The sequence below is a fragment of the Rattus norvegicus genome, chromosome 19 (genome assembly GCF_021556685.1).
Source record: "Rattus norvegicus strain SHRSP/BbbUtx chromosome 19, alternate assembly SHRSP_T2T, whole genome shotgun sequence".
NCBI classification, from domain to species: domain Eukaryota; kingdom Metazoa; phylum Chordata; class Mammalia; order Rodentia; family Muridae; genus Rattus; species Rattus norvegicus.
In genome coordinates this window covers 36,771,611-36,786,001 of record NC_141552.1, presented here as the reverse complement: position 1 = coordinate 36,786,001, position 14,391 = coordinate 36,771,611, and the positions used below count along the sequence as shown (strand labels likewise).

General features: G+C 40.4%; 2 protein-coding genes across 4 annotated transcripts in view; one reads left to right on the top strand and one right to left on the bottom strand.

Moving 5' to 3' along the window:
• Positions 1-5,245, bottom strand: part of Ces1dl1 (carboxylesterase 1D like 1) — a 32,081-nt gene extending 26,836 nt beyond the window's left edge. Inside the window, exons 1-3 of one of the 3 annotated variants that reach the window (XM_087594044.1) lie at positions 5,025-5,245; positions 4,678-4,837; positions 1,307-1,511 (exon numbers count right to left, since the gene is read on the bottom strand). In XM_087594044.1, the coding sequence (XP_087450170.1) occupies positions 1,307-1,511; positions 4,678-4,729 (257 nt within the window). In that variant the 5' untranslated portion in view covers positions 4,730-4,837; positions 5,025-5,245. 3 annotated transcript variants of the gene reach the window in all.
• The window catches only part of LOC134483626 (carboxylesterase 1C-like), a 117,562-nt gene that overhangs the window by 82,027 nt on the left and 21,144 nt on the right, over positions 1-14,391 (top strand).

The following is a 14,391-nucleotide window of genomic DNA, read 5'->3' as shown; positions in this document are numbered from 1 at the left end:
TTGAGTTCTTCAGAGTTTCAGGCACTGATCAACTTCTCCTGGAGTAGTAGTCATTAAAGACACTAACCCCAAGTGTCCATTATTTTGTTCTACAGATCGTACCTTGCTTCCAGTTTGTCCAAGAGAGAGCAGAGGCGCTCAAATGCCAAGCCTCCACAGATGTTGCATGGTGGAAGTGGAATAGAAAAGGTGACCTTTGTGTGTCTAGCCTAGGTAATTATCCTACCCAATGGGAGAAAGGAGCATAATTCACAGAACTAGGAACCAAATGACCAATGAGTGATGAAGAGTTCAACTTCACTAGTGTTTAGAACTCTCAAATAAAGACTAATGTTGCACTCTTAAATTCTTATCAGCTCATGTTGCTTATCTAATACATACATGCTTTGAAAAAGGTAAAGCATAGGAAGAGTTCCTCTGAACAGCGGTTTTCATGTTTGCCTGGGAGAAGGGTGTTCATTTTAAATATTTCTGGAGACAAACTTATTCAAATTCCTACTTCTGGACTCAGAAATGTCACTTCTTAAATTTCTCCCCAAATCTCCATGATTCCATGTAATTATTTGGTTAAAAATTCATCACCATGTTGTCACACTGTCAACAACATGGAAAGAACTTAACCCAAATTAAAGATTGGATGCAGAGTCTAATTTTATATCCAGTTAATGTAACTGCTAAACCTTGGCTGTTGCATTGATAGTGAAGAATAATTTTGATGCTATAAATGTGCAAATCATCCCCCAAATGTTCCATACTCATAACCCATGCATAAAGGGAGGACAAACACAGACAAAAAACTGGAGATATGACCGCAAATGCTCACAGTAATTATGAGCAATTGGATTGTACCTGATTTTTTCACTTTGTTACATTTACTTCTGTGTGTTCAACTGCTTTTTCTGTTTTCAGTATTTGTGTCTTACATTTGCAATTAGAATGGAAAAATATAGCAAATGGTATTTTTAGAAGAAAAGCATTCAGTAGTAAGGACACCGCCAGGAGTGGAATCCTTGAATCCTCACAAGTACCTTACCAAGGAAACAATCACTGCCTACACTGACATTTTAGGCTATCTGGACTCCTTGGCTTTTCACTTGGTTCTAAGACTGAGTGGGGGACACCAGCTATTGTTCAGTGGTGATTAGGTGGCTGGATAGACTTGGGCATAAGAACTTAAAGTCACCTCCATTGTTCTCTTCACCCATGTCGTCCTACCCACCCACACTCAAACATTGTCAAGGTTCAGGATGGGACTAAAACATCTTCATCCCCTTTATTTTGAAACAGACCTATGCCAGTGGCTTACATAGGTGGGTAGGAGGTAGTATTCTTCACAAAGTTCCAAGACTCTGCAGGCTGTGGTGGAGCAAACCTCAAGGAGCCAAGAGGGGACTTGGCGAAGGGGATTCCCAGGAAAACAGCCACAGGCTGTGCAAATCCTTCCAAATTGACATACTTCCCCAGGACTTTGCCTTTAACAGTGTTCACCACAGGTGGTGAGGATGGATACCCTGTTGGACAAGAAAAAATAAGGACACATCAGTAAGGCAGAGGTAGATTTGCATTCTTGGTGGGTTTGTCACTTCAGAACTGATGGCATTGATAAAGTCACCCAACGCTTTCTAGGTCTCATTTGCTTCTTACATAATACTAAGTGAAGAAAATTGACCTCATCTCAGAGGGCTAATTAAAGTCTAAAGTATATTGGTGTCTTAAAAGCATCTGGCCTAAGTCACTTGATAAGAGAGGTATCAAGCATGAAAATGAGTTTTGGTTTCCACTGGAAATGTTTATCCACTAGGATCCTGGTGCTGAGCTGCAAGATGGGTAAGAAGATAGACAAGAGGTTGTCCGTCCTTAGGGAGGCTCACCTTGTATACATGGCAGCAGACACACTTGACTTAATATTGAGATTCATGAGATTTTCTACTGGGCTAGAGCCAGGAAAGGGATATAGCAGTCAAAAGAGAGAGAGAGACTCCTAATTGATCACACAAGAGTTGTGTCTTAGTTATTCATTCCAGCTTGAGACTAAATGTTCTGTCTAACTGATATAGTGATGGACTGGGTGTTGAGTGTATCATATGCTTTATAAATTGTAGAATGGTAATAATTGTACTCAATTTATATGTAAGTGAAAAGGCTTTTTAACTGGACAAAGGAGGAAATGTTGTGGTTTGCCCTGAAGTTATCTGTATTTTGATGCTAATTCCACTGCCCCAAGGACAGTGCCTAGTCAAGGACCCAGAACTCAGGTGACTTCACCAGAACCACCTCCCCATTGAATTTATAAAGTGCAGGTGAGAGGCAGGTACAGAATAGAAGGGGGCCTATCATTGGAGGAGAAGGAAGGATGGGCGGGAGAGAAGTTTGAAGGAAGAGGAGGAGACTAGGAGAGAAAGGAAGAGACAGGAGACAGTGGGAGAGAAAGGGGGGGGGAAGCCATGGCAGGTGATGTTAAGATTCTGCTCTGTGTATTTACAGGTTGTTATCAATGTTCCTAAGGGATGGGTGGTATCGGGCTTTGTATGTTTAAGTGGGCAATTATATCTTATCAATTGGGTCTAAAAAAAAGAGTTGTGTCTTACAGTGTGGGGAGTAGCAAAGGGAGTGGGAAGGGGGAATGGAATTGCAGGAATGAGAAAGAATGCTGTGGCTCACAGACAGCACATAGCCCAGCTGGGAAGGGTGGGTGTCCTATGACTGCCACCAGGAGGAGTCCATAACAGAGAAAGATAACCTTAGAAGAGAAAGTGCATACCAGGGAAGACCCTGGATGACTGAGTAAAGGGTTGGGTCTTACTTAGTAAACAAATAAGCAGCACAAATAGCTCTGTGGTAAAGCAGACAACATACTTCCAGAACATTCTTCTTGGAGTTCTGCACATGGTCTTCCAGAGAAGAGAGACAGCATCAAAACCATTTGCCCTATTACTTTCATTCTTATAGAACAGGCAGTCTCTACAACTTCCTCACCTCTTCTCTTTCTACCCATTGTGAGACCTGCACAAGCCAACCTAGTCCTTCTTTGCATGGTTGATGGACTTAGAGACACTTGGTCTTGGCCTTCCTGATGTCTTCTCTTGTCTGACTTCAGGGGTCTCAGTTTGTGAGAACATTTCTCATTGGGCAGGGTCTTTGAATTCAGATAAGATGCCATCTTCCTCAAAGTTTGTGGCCAGAAAAGATAGGGAAATTTTCAAATTTAGTGGAAAGTAGTCAATAGAACTGAAAACTCCTCATACAATCCAGCCTCTATGTCTCATGCTAAAAACAACCAGCTGCACACTGTGAATATTCAAGTTGTTGTTACTAGTTATTACAAAGAATGATGAACTTTCTGGTAGACATGTACATACACAACAAACTTTATGATATTCTGAAAGACCAAGGAGGATGGGGTGAGATGCCGATGTATGTTCAGCACTTCTAAGAAGGGGGTAAAGCCTCAGGAGATATAGCCTGGGTCAGCTCAGTAATGGTCTACCCTGAAATGGGTAGAAAGATTACCTGGGGTCATATGCTTGTGTCAAGTGGATACACAGCAATGGTGCAGATATTATGTAATTATGTATTTAGAATTGTACACTATCAGAGTGCAGTGTGTGTCCAAGCACATTCATTCTCTTTACAGAATTCCTTAAAGAAGTCTTGGCAGGTGAACAGGCAAGAGTTCAAAGCACCAAGCATCAACTATAAAAAGGTGAAAATAGGGTGGCATTTCAGGCTGGGGGATTTGGGATCCCCAGGGCTTAACTAATGGAGGTCCCATTCCCCATCTTATCTGAGTCTCTTTTGTCTGGGCCACCCCACCTGTCCTGATCTCCACAATCTAGACATAAAAAAAAGAAAAAGAAAAAGAAAAGAAACAAACAACAACAACAACAAAACTGAAGAAAGTCTACATCCTCCAAATCTCCCAAAGAACTGCATGTAACCACCCCACACCCCCGTCACCTCTCTTCTTTCCAGGCAAAACCACTACCATGGTTCTTGTCCCTGCCTCTCCCTTGCTCTCGCATCCTTACTGATCTCTTCTACACCATCCCTATAACCTGTCCCTGACTCTTTGGAACTTCAGTATGACATCATCATCTCAATTGTCTAATTTAAGCACATTGAAATTTCTATTAATCCTTTAAGTTTTCAGCCTAACCTTTTGCCTACCTCTTCACCTATCATCTGGACCCAGCACCGTCTTAGGTGCTGCAGAAGCAGCCATGCATTTTATCCTTAGTGACAAAGGTGCTCTGGTCATCTCTGCTTTAGAGATGGGTCTCCTAGGTGCTGCATCTCCAAGGCACTGTAAACTTTAGGATATCAAATTGGAGGTATTGACTAGGAGCCACCCTAGTTTATCTAGGCTCCTGAGTTTATGCTTTCAATGTTTTGATCAGCCTCTCTCTGTGACCTGCTTGCAAGTTGACTAAGAATCACAGGGAAACAGAATAAGCTTTCTTCAGCTTTCCCATGCCTCCTGTGCCTAGGTATCCAGGTGTCTGTCCTCCTCTATGTCTTTGTGAGACCCAGGCTCTTTGGACTTCAATATACCCCTTCAAGAGCAGAAAGCAAAACTTACCAAGTGACTGGGACTATTTTATCCACAGCATCACCTACTTGTGCTCAAAATGAAGACAGAAAATGTACACACAAACATTTGTACCCAGAAGAACTTACCCCAAGCTGTGCACGCAGCAAGAAAAAGCCAGACCAGAGGGTAGAGGCGCATTGTAGGGTTCTGCGGATCTGTGAGCTATTTGCTCCTTTAGCAAAGCTTCTGTTGTGGACCTGGGGACTCGCCTCCTTAAGTCTTGCTCAACCAGCCCAGTTATGTAATCTAAAATGACAAAAGAGCTCTCCTTTCCAAAGAGTTCTCTGGGTGCCAGTTGGGACCTCCAAGCAACACCCACTAAGAGTTTACCCACTTTTATCTGAACAGTCAGTACCCAATTCTCAGATTACAAGTGGCTAGAAACTCATCCAACAGCTTCTTACATAAGCACTTTTCCCTCCAGCACTCTCACCTCAATTCAATGCTCTTGAACTCTCAAGAGCAGACAGCAGCAGGCAGGTGCCTGCAGCTAGTGGCAAGTGTTGGTCTGGGGTCCTTTTACAAAGATGAACATATCAGAATACCTCCCATTGCCACTCTGCTCAGCTGGGAAGTGAGGACACATTTCTCACAGCCTCTCTGGGCTGGCATTTCCTAGAATCCCTATTCTCAAGTTAGGAAGAAACCTCACCCCCTACAGACCTTCAGACGATTCCTAAATTATCTTCATAGTATTTCTGTCAAGTGACTTGGCTAGGCACAGTGCATACTCAGGCTCAAGGAAGTTTACCTCTCAGAGAAAGAACCTTTGGACATAATGTTTATATGGTAAGCAAACTCTACTGGCATCTCACCATCCGTGAATGCACTTATGCACTGATTCTTCAAACATTTACCGAACTACATGGCCTCCCTCTTCGTGGGAATGTACAGCAGAGTGGTGCGTCTCTGGAATTGCTGGCTAGCCTGTTCCAACAGTGTAGCCTTTTCATGCTTTTGTGTATGGCTACCTCTTTTCATTCCCCTGTCCTGTATTCGGTTGTTTTACCCAACCACTTATTTTTAAGTTCTCTGGATGCATTACTAGGTCATTTGTTTGACTTTTAGGAATCTTTAGTCCCTTTAAGATCAAATCTCTTCAACTTATCTATTTAGGAAAAATTTCCATGAGCTGATAAACTAATAGACATTCTGCAGCTCAGGGAGGTACTATTCTGTGAATTTAAGTCCCTTTGATGCATAATTATGTCTTCTTCTTCAGGACATAAGACTGTAGATGGTCATGATAGAGAATTTCCTCCAGAACTACTTTTGTTTTATCTGGGTCCTATATGCTGTATGTCCGTCCTTATTTCACTTAAGGAATTTTGCAACCCTCACTTTCCCCTATTTCTTCAGTGAATTGCTGTTCATTGTAAATTATATTGTTCAATCTCCATTTCTACAAATTTTTCTGGTTTTTTTCTGTTTTTTTTCTGGTTTTATTCCCTTATGATCTGGCACAATGAAAGACACTATTGTAAGTTTTATATTTAGTTTATCAATCCTTTATGATTATAAGACTTCCTTTATTGTTTAAAGTTTGACCTGTTTGGAGAATATACGATGATAAAATGAACTTGGATTCTGCATCTGCTAGATAAAATACTCTGTAAATTTCCGTTAAATCCATGTGACATTTAGGGTAATATAATTCTACTATTTGACAACTTAAAAAGTTGATTGATAAGAGTAGGGTATTGAAACCATCGGTTGTTGTTGGGTTAGAGCCCATGATATTATTGTGTTGGTGTCCCAACAATCTTCGAATAAGTATTTGCAATCATTGTATTTTGTGGTGCCTTTCTGTCTTTATCAATATCTCTCTTCTGACTTATTTTGTCATGAAGTCTGTTGAGTTAGTTGTAACTACAGCTTTTCTTACTTGTTTTCAGATTCTATTTCTTGGCCATCTTTCCTCTATGTTTGTGGGAGTCATTTATGATGAGATATTGCAAGCAACAAATTGTTATGTCCATTTTGAAAAAATCCAATTAGCTAGTCTCTGTCTTTTAATTGGAAAATTTAGACCATTTACATTCATGGTTCTTTTAAGTTGTCTGCATTAGTTCTACCATTTTGTTGTTTTCTTCTAGTTGTTTTGAGTGGCCTCTGCCTGCTTCTTTTTCTTGTATTTACCCAGTGGTTTGTCTATTCACTGATTAAACAATGCTTGATTTTTTTCCTGATATTTATTTGCTTATTTTCTCTTTCAGTGTGACTTAGTCTTTCTCCTGTTCTCATGATTGATTTTATCCTATTTCTCTAGTGCTTAGCACTCACGAATACCTTTAGTTATGTTTATTTTGGAAGTTTTTTCCCCCTCCTTTAATCCTTTATGATAACTTGATATAGTAATCTAGATGAGCAGTTAGTTTTATTTGGTAATTGAAGACAAAGGGGGAAATAACAGAATACTCAAATGTTAGAAATCAATGAATGTTTACAAGTAAATAACAACTATAATAAAATACAAAAGTTATTCAAGAGGGAGAACTGTGAAAGAAATGAGGGAATAGATACAATTAAACTGCAAAGTCAGGGTTTGAGTAATGGCTCAGTGGACACAGAGCCTTGCTGCCTGACCACCTGCACTCGGTCCTTGAGACCCACACAGAGGAAGGAAAAGACAGAATTCCCACAAATTGTACTTGTATTGCTCACCATGAGTATCAGGGTACTTTGTGAGTGGAGTCAATTGTAACCCCTCAGAGACCTTGACCACCGGAATAAGCTGGAGTGGGCAGCACCACTGTTACCTTTACAGCCATATCTGGGCTGTTCTGCTGTGGTATGCGTAGAAGTGGTATGCCGGGTTTGTTTTGCCTGCTAGGAGGAATGGAGTTATAATACGCTGTGCTGTTACAGCTTACACACTGAGTATGATGAGTGTAGTGTTAGACTGAAGCTATATCCTTCCCAGCCACTGGGTACTACGGGCAAGCCTCCAGCTCAATCACGTTGCCAGGCTTCCTGTCAGCTCTGGGGTTCCTGGCTGGTTTCCTGTTGCACATTCCTTTCAGTAGGTTGTTGTGAGTTTGTGTTTTGTTTTGTTTTGCTTGTTTGTTTTTCTTTTCCTTTGAAGTAAATGGGTTCTCAAGGCTGACTCTCAGGCAGTCCCCAAACAGAATTTTGCTCTGAATTCATGGAGACACAAAAATGCTGGGAGCATTTCTCCCAGAGTAGTAGTTTCAGACTCTAATTCTTTCTCATTGTGTCTGTATCTCTGCTGGAAAAAAAACCCTCACAAGCAGGGCATGTGAATTTCCTATATGCTTATTTGAAATTCCCAATCTGCTCGATCCAACATTTGTGGTATTTATTACTTGTCCAACATGGGCTGATCATGTTGTCTCTTGTTAGTGGCATTTTCTTTTCTGAGGCTGTAATTTTATGCATTTAACATTTGATACAATGTCTACAGAATAGAAACTGAATAGATGGTATTTGTGAGTAAACAGGAGCAAAGTTGATTTTTGTTAGTTTGAGGAAACCCACCATTCTTTTATGTGGAGTAAGTGTGGGCACACGTGTGTGCAGTGCCCATGTACATGTGTGTGTTAAAGAGCTTGAATATGTGTAGTATATAGTATGTAAGTAGTATAGGATATACATAGCATATGACTTTTGTTCTCTCTCTAGATATCACAGTCCACTACCTCTAGACTATGCTGTTAGCCAGTGCTTTGTTTATGCCTATTCTGAAGGGCTTATATCCTAATTTACAGGGGTCTTTCCCATGCTTTTGTTTTCTTCAGTCAGATTTCTGAGACTTGGTATCCAAGAGCTGCTAATTTGAATGTGGTATCCAGTTCAGTTCTCTGAATTCTTAAGAGGACCCCATGGTTCTATATATTGCACTGCAGATTTCTCTGTGACCTGGCCATCGAAAGAAGCTAGAAACACTACCCAGGACAGTTTCCTCTCATTCTCACCAAGGTAAATGCTTAATCTCCTCTGTCCCTCAACCTCAATAAGCCTTCACTGAGCCTTCAGAGGCAAGAAAAATAAAAATAAAGATCCTTCTACTTTTCCTTATGCATTTCATTTGTTAGGATAAGAAAATATTAGCAGAGCCTCTCATACCTTTCTTATGCTTCATATGTACTCTGGACTTTGCTCATAAATGTGTGACAGATATATATGGAGAAATCAGTTATGTGTGTGATTTCTCCTTGGATCTGTGGTTCTAGGGACCTTATAACTCTCCTATTAGTGTTCACTTTCCCTTAACAGCCCACCAAACCCTTTAAAGTAATTTCTTCCTGTATTGCTGTCATCACTCAGAAGCAAACAGAAGGTGAGCCAAAATCCCCACTTCTTTACCCTGTACTTGTCTTTAGATTTCTGGAAAACCATTCCGTAGAGTGATTCTCTGCAGAGGCATCTTCCTATGACATTATCTCTCTCTGAGGTACATAGATTCATCTCCGACTTGATTTATGAAATAAAATTTATTTTTCTTTTTTTTTTTTTGCTTGTAAAAGAAAGCGTTTACTCTGCTACTTGATGACAGTTTTAGAGGGTGAGTTTATGTGTATTGTGGCCACAGAAAGGCACTGGACAAGTAGTTGATAGTTGTAAGCATTCTAATCCAAAAGTCAGGCAGGCAGAGTCAGAGAGACAGTGTATGCTAACTGTTGAAACTATAAAGCCCACTCCCCACTGACAAACCTACTCCAGCAAAGTCATACCCCCTCATCCTTCCTTTTTTTTTTTTTTATTAACTTGAGTATTTCTTATATACATTTCAAGTGTTATTCCCTTTCCCGGTTTCCGGGCAAACATCCCCCTCCCCCCTCCCCTTCCTTATGGGTGTTCCCCTCCCAACCCTCCCCCCATTGCCACCCTCCCCCCATAGTCTAGTTCACTGGGGGTTCAGTCTTAGCAGGACCCAGGGCTTCCCCTTCCACTGGTGCTCTTACTAGGATATTCATTGCTACCTATGGGGTCAGAGTCCAGGGTCAGTCCATGTATAGTCTTTAGATAGTGGCTTAGTCCCTGGAAGCTCTGGTTGCTTGACATTGTTGTACTTTTGGGGTCTCGAGCCCCTTCAAGCTCTTCCAGTTCTTTCTCTGATTCCTTCAACGGGGGACCTATTCTCAGTTCAGTGGTTTGCTGCTGGCATTCGCCTCTGTATTTGCTGTATTCTGGCTGTGTCTCTCAGGAGCGATCTACATCCGGCTCCTGTCGGTCTGCACTTCTTTGCTTCATCCATCTTGTCTAATTGGGTGGCTGTATATGTATGGGCCACATGTGGGGCAGGCTCTGAATGGGTGTTCCTTCAGTCTCTGTTTTAATCTTTGCCTCTCCCTTCCCTGCCAAGGGTATTCTTTTTCCTCATTTAAAGAAGGAGTGAAGCATTCACATTTTGATCATCCGTCTTGAGTTTCTTCGTTTGTTCTAGGGATCTAGGGTAATTCAAGCATTTGGGCTAATAGCCACTTATCAATGAGTGCATACCATGTATGTCTTTCTGTGATTGGGTTAGCTCACTCAGGATGATATTTTCCAGTTCCAACCATTTGCCTACGAATTTCATAAACTCGTTGTTTTTGATAGCTGAGTAATATTCCATTGTGTAGATGTACCACATTTTCTGTATCCATTCCTCTGTTGAAGGGCATCTGGGTTCTTTCCAGTTTCTGCCTATTATAAATAAGGCTGCGATGAACATAGTGGAGCACGTGTCTCTTTTATATGTTGAGGCATCTTTTGGGTATATGCCCAAGAGAGGTATAGCTGGATCCTCAGGCAGTTCAATGTCCAATTTTCTGAGGAACCTCCAGACTGATTTCCAGAATGGTTTTACCAGTCTGCAATCCCACCAACAATGGAGGAGTGTTGCTCTTTCTCCACATCCTCGCCAGCATCTACTGTCACCTGAGTTTTTGATCTTAGCTAATCGCACTGGTGTTGTTTTGATTTGCATTTCCCTTATGACTAAAGATGTTGAACATTTCTTTAGGTGTTTCTCAGCCATTCGGCATTCCTCAGCTGTGAATTCTTTGTTTAGCTCTGAACCCCATTTTTTAATAGGGTTATTTGTTTCCCTGCGGTCTAACTTCTTGAGTTCTTTGTATATTTTGGATATAAGGCCTCTATCTGTTGTAGGATTGGTAAAGATCTTTTCCCAATCTGTTGGTTGCCATTTTGTCCTAACCACAGTGTCCTTTGCCTTACAGAAGCTTTGCAGTTTTATGAGATCCCATTTGTCGATTCTTGATCTTAGAGCATAAGCCATTGGTGTTTTGTTCAGGAAATTTTTTCCAGTGCCCATGTGTTCCAGATGCTTCCCTAGTTTTTCTTCTATTAGTTTGAGTGTGTCTGGTTTGATGTGGAGGTCCTTGATCCACTTGGACTTAAGCTTTGTACAGGGTGATAAGGATGGATCGATCTGCATTCTGCTACATGTTGCCCTCCAGTTGAACCAGCACCATTTGCTGAAAATGCTATCTTTTTTCCATTGGATGGTTTTGGCTCCTTTGTCAAAAATCAAGTGACCATAGGTGTGTGGGTTCATTTCTGGGTCTTCAATTCTATTCCATTGGTCTATCTGTCTGTCTCTGTACCAATACCATGCAGTTTTTATCACTATTGCTCTGTAATACTGCTTGAGTTCAGGGATAGTGATTCCCCCTGAAGTCCTTTTATTGTTGAGGATAGCTTTAGCTATCCTGGGTTTTTTGTTATTCCAGATGAATTTGCAAATTGTTCTGTCTAACTCTTTGAAGAATTGGATTGGTATTTTGATGGGGATTGCATTGAACCTGTAGATTGCTTTTGGTAAAATGGCCATTTTTACTATATTAATCCTGCCAATCCATGAGCATGGGAGATCTTTCCATCTTCTGAGGTCTTCTTCAATTTCTTTCCTCAGTTCTTGAAGTTCTTATTGTACAGATCTTTTACTTGCTTGGTTAAAGTCACACCGAGGTACTTTATATTATTTGGGTCTATTATGAAGGGTGTCGTTTCCCTAATTTCTTTCTCGGCTTGTTTCTCTTTTGTATAGAGGAAGGCAACTGATTTATTTGAGTTAATTTTATACCCAGCCACTTTGCTGAAGTTGTTTATCAGCTTTAGTAGTTCTCTGGTGGAACTTTTGGGATCACTTAAATATACTATCATGTCATGTGCAAATAGTGATATTTTGACCTCTTCTTTTCCGATCTGGATCCCCTTGATCTCCTTTTGTTGTCTGATTGCTCTGGCTAGAACTTCAAGAACTATATTGAATAGGTAGGGAGAGAGTGGGCAGCCTTGTCTAGTCCCTGATTTAGTGGGATTGCTTCAAGTTTCTCTCCATTTAGTTTAATGTTAGCAACTGGTTTGCTGTATATGGCTTTTACTATGTTTAGGTATGGGCCTTGAATTCCTATTCTTTCCAGGACTTTTACCATGAAGGGGTGTTGAATTTTGTTAAATGCTTTCTCAGCATCTAATGAAATGATCATGTGGTTCTGTTCTTTCAGTTTGTTTATATAATGGATTACGTTGATGGTTTTCCGTATATTAAACCATCCCTGCCTGCCTGGGATGAAGCCTACTTGATCATGGTGGATGACTGTTTTGATGTGCTCTTGAATTCGGTTTGCCAGAATTTTATTGAGTATTTTTGCGTCAATATTCATAAGGGAAATTGGTCTGAAGTTCTCTTTCTTTGTTGTGTCTTTGTGTGGTTTAGGTATAAGAGTAATTGTGGCTTCGTAGAAGGAATTCGGTAGGGCTCCATCTGTTTCAATTTTGTGGAATAGTTTGGATAATATTGGTATGAGGTCTTCTATGAAGGTTTGATAGAATTCTGCACTAAACCCGTCTGGACCTGGGCTCTTTTTGGTTGGGAGACCTTTAATGACTGCTTCTATTTCCTTAGGAGTTATGGGGTTATTTAACTGGTTTATCTGTTCCTGATTTAACTTCGATACCTGGTATCTGTCTAGGAAATTGTCCATTTCTTGAAGATTTTCAAGTTTTGTTGAATATAGGTTTTTATAGTAAGATCTGATGATTTTTTGAATTTCCTCTGAATCTGTAGTTATGTCTCCCTTTTCATTTCTGATTTTGTTAATTTGGAAGCACTCTCTGTGTCCTCTCGTTAGTCTGGCTAAGGGTTTATCTATCTTGTTGATTTTCTCAAAGAACCAACTTTTGGTTCTGTTGATTCTTTCTATGGTCCTTTTTGTTTCTACTTGGTTGATTTCAGCTCTGAGTTTGATTATTTCCTGCCTTCTACTCCTCCTGGGTGTATTTGCTTCTTTTTGTTCTAGAGCTTTTAGGTGTGCTGTCAAGCTGCTGACATATGCTCTTTCCTGTTTCTTTCTGCAGGCACTCAGCGCTATGAGTTTTCCTCTTAGCACAGCTTTCATTGTGTCCCATAAGTTTGGGTATGTTGTACCTTCATTTTCATTAAATTCTAAAAAGTTTTTAATTTCTTTCTTTATTTCTTCCTTGACCAGGTTATCATTGAGTAGAGCATTGTTCAATTTCCACGTATATGTGGGCACTCTTCCCTTATTGTTATTTAAGACCAGTTTTAGGCCATGGTGGTCCGATAGCACGAATGGGATTATTTCTATCTTTCTGTACCTGTTGAGGCCCGTTTTTTGACCAATTATATGGTCAATTTTGGAGAAAGTACCATGAGGAGCTGAGAAGAAGGTATATCCTTTTGCTTTAGGATAGAATGTTCTATAAATATCCGTTAAGTCCATTTGGCTCATGACTTCTCTTAGTCTGTCTACGTCTCTGTTTAATTTCTGTTTCCATGATCTGTCCATTGATGAGAGTGGGGTGTTGAAATCTCCCACTATTATTGTGTGAGGTGCAATGTGTGTTTTGAGCTTTAGTAAGGTTTCTTTTACGTATGTAGGTGCCCTTGTATTTGGGGCATAGATATTTAGGATTGAGAGTTCATCTTGGTGGATTTTTCCTTTGATGAATATGAAGTGTCCTTCCTTATCTTTTTTGATGACTTTTAGTTGGAAATTGATTTTATTTGATATTAGAATGGCTACTCCAGCTTGCTTCTTCTGACCATTTGCTTGGAAAGTTGTTTTCCAGCCTTTCACTCTGAGGTAGTGTCTGTCTTTGTCTCTGAGGTGTGTTTCCTGTAGGCAGCAGAATGCAGGGTCCTCGTTGCGTATCCAGTTTGTTAATCTATGTCTTTTTATTGGGGAGTTGAGGCCATTGATATTGTGAGATATTAAGGAATAGTGATTATTGCTTCCCGTTATATTCATATTTGGATGTGAGGTTATGTTTGTGTGCTTTCATTCTCTTTGTTTTGTTGCCAAGACGATTAGTTTCTTGCTTCTTCTAGGGTATAGCTTGCCTCCTTATGTTGGGCTTTACCATTTATTATCCTTTGTAGTGCTGTATTTGTAGAAAGATATTGTGTAAATTTGGTTTTGTCATGGAATATCTTGGTTTCTCCATCAATGTTAATTGAGAGTTTTGCTGGATACAGTAACCTGGGCTGGCATTTGTGTTCTCTTAGGGTCTGTATGACATCAGTCCAGGATCTTCTGGCCTTCATAGTTTCTGGCGAGAAGTCTGGTGTGATTCTGATAGGTCTGCCTTTATATGTTACTTGACCTTTTTCCCTTACTGCTTTTAATATTCTTTCTTTATTTTGTGCGTTTGGTGTTTTGACAATTATGTGACGGGAGGTGTTTCTTTTCTGGTCCAATCTATTTGGAGTTCTGTAGGCTTCTTGTATGCCTATGGGTATCTCTTTTTTTAGGTTAGGGAAGTTTTCTTCTATGATTTTGTTGAAGATATTTACTGGTCCTTTGAGC